Source organism: Triticum dicoccoides, chromosome 7A (assembly GCF_002162155.2).
Source record: "Triticum dicoccoides isolate Atlit2015 ecotype Zavitan chromosome 7A, WEW_v2.0, whole genome shotgun sequence".
Taxonomy (NCBI): domain Eukaryota; kingdom Viridiplantae; phylum Streptophyta; class Magnoliopsida; order Poales; family Poaceae; genus Triticum; species Triticum dicoccoides.
This window is the reverse complement of record NC_041392.1, coordinates 6,196,202-6,206,850: the sequence shown is the minus strand read 5'-3', so window position 1 is coordinate 6,206,850 and position 10,649 is coordinate 6,196,202. Positions and strand designations below refer to the sequence as shown.

At 45.2% G+C, this 10,649-nt stretch overlaps 1 protein-coding gene across 1 annotated transcript in view; it reads right to left on the bottom strand.

Annotated features, from left to right (window-relative positions):
• Nucleotides 1-372, bottom strand: part of LOC119329048 (probable polygalacturonase) — a 2,698-nt gene extending 2,326 nt beyond the window's left edge. The window contains exon 1 of the mRNA XM_037602035.1: nt 197-372. Coding sequence (XP_037457932.1) covers nt 197-232 — 36 coding nt within the window. The 5' untranslated portion in view covers nt 233-372. The remainder of the gene's footprint in view (nt 1-196) is intronic.
• Between the last annotated feature and the right edge of the window lie 10,277 nt (nt 373-10,649).

Below are 10,649 nucleotides of genomic sequence, written 5' to 3'. Positions count from 1 at the left end.
CAAACAGAAACCAAGGAAGAAACAGCGTGAAGCTTTTAATTGCAGGGCCGGACCGGACAGGCATAAAGAAAGGAAGAAGAGTAGCGAGCGGTGCTAGGAGAAATTAAACCGAAAGGGAAGCCATGAATGGGCGGCGATGGATGAATAGCAGAGGCGAGGTTGGTGGTGGTGGTGGCGGTACAGCATAAGCACATACCTGGAGGAGGAGGGGTGGCGCCTGCGGCGACGCCATTGCTGCTGCTGTTGCTCCTCCCTCGAGAATCGAGACGGGGATCTCTACCCCTGTCTCTCTCTGTTGTTTGGAGGACGGAGCGGAAGCCGGAAGGGATTGGCGGATTGGGTTGTGAGACTAGGATCCACCCCTTCTCGCTCTATTTATAGGAGGAGGAGAGGAAGAAGAAGATCCATCCAATCCAGACCAGCATTGCCTTGGGGTGGCGCTGAGCTAGGAGGCACGATCTTAATGCACTAATTGCACTTTACAAAATCTTTCCATTATTTTATTCTCATTATGGTGCTATTTATATTTATTTATATAGCCGACATTAACTAGTTTCCTGCTGCCCTCTACGGGCGAGTCGCCTACTAGTACCTCTACCTCTTTTGCCTTTTTCGCCGCCTAATCTTAATCTTGATCCATGCAATGCAGCCAAGGAAGGCAGTGCTGCACTGCTGCTCATGGCCTGTCGTCCTCTTCCTCGTCGTCACGGGCGCATGCACTTCGATTTGGCTTCAACTTCACGGGTGGCCACAGCTCTAGTGCCATCAGTGCGCGCGTACTGCCTCTCTTGTGCCCCCGCCCCCGCCGATGGTCACGTTTTACAAGCGGGGAGGGTCACGAGGAGCACAGCGGTGCCACACACTCCGTCCACGTCCAAATTATCCACGACAACGCCACCGGCACCGGCCCACGACACATCCTGTCCTTTCCTTCGACGGGATCTTACGTGGAGATTCGTGCAAATTTCTCTTTTTATTTTTTTATATGTTGTGTCGCTTGACCGAGGCTTGATTAAGTTTTAGTCGATTGAGATCCAACCACACCCTTTCTTCATACACACATAGCGCGTATTTGAATTGATATAATCCAACTATCAGGTGTTTATCTACCCCATATAGATTGACTTTAACTGAACCACTAAACCCTTTTGCCGTTTCTCTAGCTTAAAACATACCAAACAGTACAGACGGAAGCATAATTAACCGTACATCACCGTGTCGGTCAATCGAAAAACAAGATTAGTCAGTGAAAACTGACCACGCGCCCCGCCCTGCTGTGGGGTCACAAGGGGACCTAACCCCCACCCGCTGCTTCCCTCGCCGCCGCCGTCGAGGGTCGCTATCGGATGAAGCCCGGACAGTGACGGCAGTGGCTAGACCTCCCCTGGATGCGGCTTCCCTCTCCATGATGATGACGCTGTGGTCTTGGCGATGGTGGTGGAAGAAGCTATGCCCGGTGGTTCGCCCTCGACGCAGCCACCTGTGACGACGCCGGGAGTCTTCCTGAGCATTCCATGGAATACCAAAGAATTGTTGACCCATTGGTACACTATTGCTAGCTTGTTGTGTATATTGCTATTGCATTGCACAAATGAGTACCAAGGGGGGAGATCCTGGCTCCGCCGCTGACTGAAGCGGTGGCTAGGAGCTCTCGATCCACCCGATCTGGATCTGCGTTGGCCGGAGGAACTCAACACGTGGTTGCCTACGGGTGTGATGTTGCCTCGTCGCAGCACCGGCTGCGGCTTGGGGCTTTGCTGCCTGCGGGGCTCATGCAATAGCTGCTGACGCAGTGTCGCTGAGGCTCCACGTCCAAATTATCTAGGAAAAAGTCTATTTCAAACCCTGAATTGGTAGAGATCCGGCGAAATGAACCCCAACGTCCAAATCCCTGCCGATTGCACCCTAATCTATTCGATCCCGGTCCAAATCAAACCTTGGGGTGGTTTTATGCTAATAGGCACTGACGTGGCAGTGATCAACCAGGATTCTGACTGGTGGGGCCGCTATCGTTGACGAAGACCAAGTCTTAATGGCACCGGCCCGCATGTATCGAGCGAGTGGGGAACGAAACTAGGGTTCGTTCGCGCTGTGTGAAATCAGAGTGGAGCGGAGGAGAAATCTGAGCATGGCGACGGAGAGGGGGATGTCGTGGTCGTCGAGTGCTGCGTCCGCTCCCGGATACCGTCGAGCTGCAGGAAGGAGGGGGGAGGAGTCGCGCTCGCCGGTGCGCTACCGCGAGAATCCAATGTGCCACTGCAATCCTCCGAGGAAGGCGCCAAGATGGATCTCCTGGAGCCGGCAGAACCCTGGCAGGAGGTACTATTGCTGCGTGGATGCTATGGTGAGAATCATTTTTTTCCTAATTTTCTTCTGTGTAATTGAATTCTTCTCGTATTTCTTCTCCTCTGTGAAATGATTTCTTTTTTGGAAATATTTTGTGCATCTTAACAGCATGGTGGTTGTGGATTTGTGGAGTGGCATGATGATCCTTTGCCGAAATTTTGGAGTGAGCTGATTGGGGATCTGCGTGATGAAGTCTGGAGGCTTAAAGGCGCTGCAACCGTTGCTCGATCTGAAGGTCAATTTGCAATGGTAGCTCCTAGTGAAGATCAAGCCACAAGGGAGGCCACGGTTCTGTCTCTGCTAGATCAACTGAGAGAGAAGAATGAAGAGATAGCTGGGATTAGGGCCAAATATCATAATGTGGTGTTTCTTTTTACTATATTTGTGCTTGGTTTAGTTGCAAGAAAGATGTTAAGTTAGTTCTTGGTTTAGTTGCAGCCAAATCTAATTGCAATTGAGTGTCTGGTTTAGTTGAATGTGTATTGGACAAGTTAAGTTAGCTCTTGCTTAATGTGTAATGGATCAGTTAAGTTGTCTTTTGTATGCAATGAGATTGAGTTTGTGGTAAATGGTTTGAATCTTTTTAGAAAGTTTGAATTATGAAATCATTGCAAATGAGTTGTCTTAAGTTCTTGCTTAATGGCATTTGTTTACTGAATCCATCTAACTCAAATCAAACTGGCAAACAAAAGAACACATAAACCTGGAGATATAGCATCCATACCAAATGAATTCCATAGATAAACCTGGGCATGTTTGCAACACAAGTGTTTGCAACATGTAGAAAACCTGATACATTATTGTTTTTGGGCATTCGCAAAAGAGATATTTGCACCATTACATTGAAAATGTTTTAAACACTGCAACATCAACAAAAGTACTAGAACTGGCAAGTTGGATCCATAACTAGTAGTTTCCACTGCAAGTGAAGTATTTGTAGCTTGGCACTGAGGATGCAGTCTTTCTTCTTACTCTCTTAGCTCCAGTTCCTCTCACTGAAGAAGATGATCCAGCTTCAGCAGTTGCAGCTCTCTTTCTTGGAGGCTTGAAGTTGCTGGCATTGGTACCAGGTGTAGAGGCTTGTGGAACTTGAGATGTAGAGCCAGAAGCAATGGTTCTAGAAGCTACTTGTGATTGAGCTTGAGATGCAGAGCCACAAGAACTGGTTCTAGGAGCTGGTTGTGATTGAGCTTGAGATGCAGAGCCACAAGCACTGGTTCTAGCTGTTGCAGTTTGCTGGCATTTTCCAAGGCAGAAAAGGAGAGAATAGTGAGGAAATATATCATGTGTAAGCATTTAAAATCAACTAAAATGACCAAGTAATCATGTGCAATCATGTAAAATTATGGAATACCTCAGTTGTGCTCTTTTTCTTGCTAGTCTTGGTGAGATGTGCATTCTTCTTCTTGCCTCTCTCAGGTTCTTCTTGCACCATGTCTTGTTGTGTCCAGGATTTCCACACATAGAGCATTTAATTATGGATCCATGCTTGCTCATTTTCTTTCCCTTAGGAGCTTTTTTTCTTCTCGTTGCCTGTCATTTTTCTTAGGACTTCATGGCATTCTCACATATTTAGGAGCTACAGGCCTAGGATTTGCAGACACAGGCCACATCTCTTCACCTTCTACAGGCTGCAAGCAATGCTCATATATTTTTTGAACACCTCAACAGAGTAGCAAGGATGAATGAAATCTTCAATATTCTTCTTACACTTGTAGATAGCACTAATGGCATGGTGATAGACCAGCCAACTGGAAATAGCCACAGGACCATGTCCTTTTTTCCAGATCAACAGTGTACTGCCTTCCCCTACCATTGATATGCTACACTTCAAACCCGTTTTCTCCATTCCAAAGCAACTCAAGATATTGTGTCCAAGCAATATATTTCTTGATCTTTTTAAATATACCAGGGCATATTTTCCATGTCATTTTCTCACCCTTCTCTTTCTGTTCTTGAATTCTCACCAATATTTTCTTCCTAATATTCTCTCGCATAGAAATAATTGGATAGAACCTAGCATAAAAAATGGCATGGTCACATTGGAAAGAAAACCCTTGCCCAATGCACAGGCTCTGTCCTCATCATGTCCTTAGCCCCTTCAGGTGTCTATTGGGCAAGCTTGGCTCTGTAATAGTTGAAATCTTGCTTATTGGAAGCTTTGGCAACAGCCCAACAATTTTTTTGCCAATCATGAGCTTTGTGCTTCTTCCTCCAGTTACCATATATGTGCCTAGCACACATCCTGTGCTCTGCAACTGGTAGATAGTCCTGCATGGCATTGAGTATGCACTTTTGTTGATCAGAGATAAACACCCAGCCAGCTCCATTGTTGTTGATGTCAAGATCCTTGATGAGTAGCCCAACAAACCATTTCCAAGTTGCATTGGTTTCCTGCTCAACTACAACCCAAGCTAGTGGATACATTTGATTGTTAGCATCCCTACCTATGGCACACGAGAGCTCACCCTTCACTGCCCCTTTGAAGAAACATCCATCAAGGCCTATCACTTTCCTGCATCCAGCCTTGAATCCTTGTTTCATTGCATCGAAGAAAACACAGAAACCCTCAAATATATTTTGGACCATGTTTGTTGGATCCAAACACACAATAACAGTGCTTCCAGGGTTGCTCCTAAGCAGCTCTAATTGGTAATCAAACACTCTGGTATACTCACTCTTCATACCACTCATCAATCTGTACATCACAATTGTCTTTGCATGTTTGCACTTTGAGGTTCAAACATCAGGAAACATGTCTTGCAATACAGTGGCTTTCATGCTTTATATTTTCCACATAGTCTTAGCTAGTATGAAGTGCTCATACCTCTGTGCAATCAACTTAGCAGTCACAAGCCTGTTGCACCTATTTTGTGCACATTCATGCTCATCATTGAAAGTAATAACTTGGAATGTGGATGTTCTTGATCTTTGGGCTGCATAGATAAGCCAAGGGCAACCATCCCATCCACACTTGGCCCTAACTCTGTCACTTTCTGATTTGATGAACCTCATGCTCCTCTTAGTAACCAGACCATACCTTGTCAGAGCTTTACAAAGCTGGTTCTTGCTTCTGAAAACCATGGACAATGCAAAATGTGGTATCTCAGTGTCATTGTTATACCTTGGAAATATGCTCTTTCTCTTAACTACCTCTCCATCATAATCTTCCTTATAACTGTAGTCCTCATCAGAAGAGTCGTACTTCCAATCCTCTTCTTCTCCTGCTATTTGTTTCTCCATGTTGGCAATGAGCTCAACTGGTATTGGACCAGACGCATCTCTTCCAATCCAGCTCATGCTTTGTTTCATTCTTTTCTTGAACTTTCTAGCATGCCTCCTTAGCTCCACCACCTATGAACCTTCTCCACTATCATCACTATGTGGAATGTACTCAAAATCACTCTCTGGATCTGATAACCCACAAGTATAGGGGATCGCAACAGTTTTCGAGGGTAGAGTATTCAACCCAAATTTATAGATTCGACACAGAGGGAGCCAAAGAATATTTGCAAGTATTAGCAGCTGAGTTGTCAATTCAACCACACCTGAAGATTAATTATCTGCAGAAAAGTGAGCAGTAGCAAAGTAGTGTGATAGTTTTGATAATAGTGACAGCAGCAATAGTAACGGTAACAGTGATAGCAGTGATTTTGTAACAAGTGCAATAGTAGCGATAGCAGTAGTAACTTAGCAGAAGCAATATAAGATAATTTTGTAGGCATTGGATCGGTAATTTGTTGTATGATATTCATCATGTAATAGCCATAACCTAGGGCGATATGGCACTAGCTCCAGTTCATAAATATAATGTAGGCATGTATTCCGTAAATAGTCATACGTGCTCATGGAAAGAACTTGCATGACATCTTTTGTCCTACCCTCCCGTGGCAGCGGGGTCCAATTGGAAACTAAGGGATATTAAGGTCTCCTTTTAATAGAGAACCGGAACAAAGAATTAACACATGGTGAATACATGAACTCCTCAAACTACGGTCATCACCGGGAGTGGGCCCGACTATTATCACTCCGGGGTTGCCGAATCATAACACGTAGTAGGTGACTATAACTTGCAAGATCGGATCTAGAACATAGATATAATGGTGATAACATAAATGGTTCAGATCTGAAATCATGGCACCCGGGGCCAAAGTGACAAGCATTAAGCATGGCAAAGTCATAGCAACATCAATCTCAGAACATAGTGGATACTAGGGATCAAGCCCTAACAAAACTAACTCGATTACATAATGAATCTCATCCAACTCCTCACCGACCAGTGAGCCTACGAAGGAATTACTCACTCCCGGTGGGGAGCATCATGGAATTGGCGATCTGCAACTGCACCAACACATACATAATCTGCCATCTGCACACACTTGTTGTCATCATTCAGAAACATCAAACCATTGATAAGTTCTTGACCAGGAATCAGAAAACTGAACTTCCTTGATTCCTTCAGTGCCATGTGATCCTTCAAATGGCCCTTCACTTCCTGCAGCGATAGTTTGTCTCTTTCTATCTCTGACATAGCTTCCTTTCCCCCAACATACTGCAAACTAGGACCAATTCAGATCAACTCGCCACCCAAACGGAAACAGACATTCAAAATCTCGATCGGGTCCATGATTTCACTGAAATAGACAAATAAGCAGAACCAAATTAACCAATCTTTCTTGCCTAGGAATAAATCTATGGCTAAATCACACAAATATCATATATTTTCGCAAGCAAAATCACCACCACAATCTCGGTAAAACCCTAACCATACTGGCGCAATCACGGGCTAAACTACGGGCATCGGACTAGGATGGCACTAGATGATTACCTTCAGATGTTCACGCCGCCGCGCCGTCACGATCGTTGTCGCCTCGTCAATCATCCGTCGGTCGCTGCTACCTCTTGAGCACTTGCGTTGGTTTTCCCTTAAAGAGGAAAGGGTGATGCAGCAGAGTAGCATAAGTATTTCCCTCAGTTTTTGAGAACCAAGGTATCAATCCAGTAGGAGGCCACGCACGAGTCCCTTGTACCTGAAGGATATATGCCCTAGAGGCAATAATAAAGTGATTATTTATTTCCTTATATCATGATAAATGTTTGTTATTCATGCTAGAATTGTATTAACCGGAAACATAATACATGTGTGAATACATAGACAAACAGAGTGTCACTAGTATGCCTCTACTTGACTAGCTCGTTAATCAAAGATGGTTATGTTTCCTAACCATGAACAAAGAGTTGTTATTTGATTAACGGGATCACATCATTAGGTGAATGATCTGATTGACATGACCCATTCCATTAGCTTAGCACCCGATCGTTTAGTATGTTGCTATTGCTTTCTTCATGACTTATACATGTTCCTATGACTATGGGATTATGCAACTCCCATTTGCCGGAGGAACACTTTGTGTGCTACCAAACATCACAACGTAAATGGGTGATTATAAAGGTGCTCTACAGGTGTCTCCAAAAGTAGATGTTGGGTTGGCGTATTTCGAGATTAGGATTTGTCACTCCGATTGTCGGAGAGGTATCTCTGGGACCTCTCGGTAATGCACATCACTTAAGCCTTGCAAGCAATGCAACTAATGAGTCAGTTGCGGGATGATGTATTACATAACGAGTAAAGAGACTTGCCGGTAACGAGATTGAACTAGGTATTGGATACCGACGATCGAATCTTGGGCAAGTAACATACCGATGACAAAGGGAACAACGTATGTTGTTATGCGGTCTGACCAATAAAGATCTTCGTAGATTATGTAGGAGCCAATATGGGCATCCAGGTCCCGCTATTGGTTATTGACCGGAGATTTGTCTCAGTCATGTCTACATTGTTCTCAAACCGTAGGGTCCGCACGCTTAACGTTACGATGACAGTTATTATGAGTTTATGCATTTTGATGTACCAAAGTTAGTTCGGAGTCCCGGATGTGATCATGGACATGACGAGGAGTCTCGAAATGGTCGAGACATAAAGATTGATATATTGGATGACTATATCCGGACACCGGAAGGGTTCCGGGGAAGTTTCGGATAAAACCGGAGCACCGGGGGGTTACCGGAACCCCCATGGGGGTTAATGGGCCTTATGGGCCTAATGTGGAGAAGAGGAAGGGGCTTCCAGGGCAGGCCGTGCGCCCCCTTTCCCCCTAGTCCGAATTGGACAAGGAGGGAGGGGCGGCGCCCCCCCCCCCCTTTCCTTTTCTCCCTCCACCTCTCCTAGTTGGACAAGGAACGGGGGAGTAGGACTCCTCCTGCGCGCCTCATCTAGGCCGGCCGCACCCCTCCCCTTGGATCCTTTATATACAGAGGCAGGGGGGCACCCTAGAACACACAAGTTGGTCTTCGTGATCATTCCTTAGCCGTGTGTGGTGCCCCCCTCCACCATATTCCACCTCGGTCATATCGTTGCAGTGCTTAGGCGAAGCCCTGTGTCGGTAGAACATCATCATCGTCACCACGCCGTCGTGCTGATGGAACTCATCCCCGAAGCTTTGCTGGATCGGAGCCCGGGGAGCGTTATCGAGTTGTACGTGTGCTAAGAACTCGGCGGTGCCGGAGTAACGGTGCTTGGATCGGTCGGATCGGGAAGACGTACGACTACTTCCTCTATGTTGCGTTAATGCTTCCGTTGCGGTCTACGAGGGTACATAGACAACACTCTCCCCTCTCGTTGCTATGCATCACCATGATCTTGCGTGTGCGTAGGAAATTTTTTGAAATTGCTACGAAACCCAACAGTGGTATCAGAGCCTAGGTTTTATATGTTGATGTTATATGCACGAGTAGAACACAAGTGAGTTGTGGGCGATATAAGTCATACTGCTTACCAGCATGTCATACTTTGGTTCGGCGGTATTGTTGGACGAAGCGGCCCGGACCAACATTACGCGTACGCTTACGCGAGACCGGTTCTCCCGACGTGCTTTGCACAGAGGTGGCTTGCGGGTGACAGTTTCTCCAACTTTAGTTGAACTGAGTGTGACTACGCCCGGTCCTTGCGAAGGTTAAAACAACACCAACTTGACAAACTATCGTTGTGGTTTTGATGCGTAGGTAAGATTGGTTCTTGCTTAAGCCCGTAGCAGCCACGTAAAACTTGCAACAACAAAGTAGAGGACGTCTAACTTATTTTTGCAGGGCATGTTGTGATGTGATATGGTCAAGACATGATGCTAAATTTTATTGTATGAGATGATCATGTTTTGTAACCGAGTTATCGGCAACCGGCAGGAGCCATATGGTTGTCGCTTTATTGTATGCAATGCAATCGCGCTGTAATGCTTTACTTTATCACTAAGCGGTAGCGATAGTCGTGGAATCATAAGATTGGCGAGACGACAACGATGCTACGATGGAGATCAAGGTGTCGCGCCGGTGACAATGGTGATCATGACGGTGCTTCGGAGATGGAGATTACAGGCACAAGATGATGATGGCCATATCATATCACTTATATTGATTGCATGTGATGTTTATCTTTTATGCATCTTATCTTGCTTTGATTGACGGTAGCATTATAAGATGATCTCTCACTAAATTATCAAGAAGTGTTCTCCCTGAGTATGCACCGTTGCGAAAGTTCTTCGTGCTGAGACACCACATGATGATCGGGTGTGATAGGCTCTACGTTCAAATACAACGGGTGCAAAATAGTTGCACACGCAGAATACTCAGGTTATACTTGACGAGCCAAGCATATACAGATATGGCCTCGGAACACGGAGACCGAAAGGTCGAGCGTGAATCATATAGTAGATATGATCAACATAGTGATGTTCACCAATGAAACTACTCCATCTCACGTGATGATCGGACATGGTTTAGTTGATTTGAATCACGTGATCACTTAGAGGATTAGAGGGATGTCTATCTAAGTGGGAGTCCTTAAGTAATATGATTAAATTGAACTTAAATTTATCATGAACTTAGTCCTGGTAGTATTTTACAAATTATGTTGTAGATCAATAGCTCGCGTTGTTGCTTCCCTGTGTTTATTTTGATATGTTCCTAGAGAAAATTGTGTTGAAAGATGTTAGTAGCAATGATGCGGATTGGATCCGTGATCTGAGGTTTATCCTCATTGCGGCACAGAAGAATTATGTCCTGGATGCACCGCTAGGTGACGGGCCTATTGCAAGAGCAGATGCAGACATTATGAATGTTTGGCTAGCTCAATATGATGACTACTTGATAGTTTAGTGCACCATGCTTAACAACTTAGAATTGGGACTTCAAAGACGTTTTGAACGTCATGGACCATATGAGATGTTCCAGGAGTTGAAGTTAATATTTCA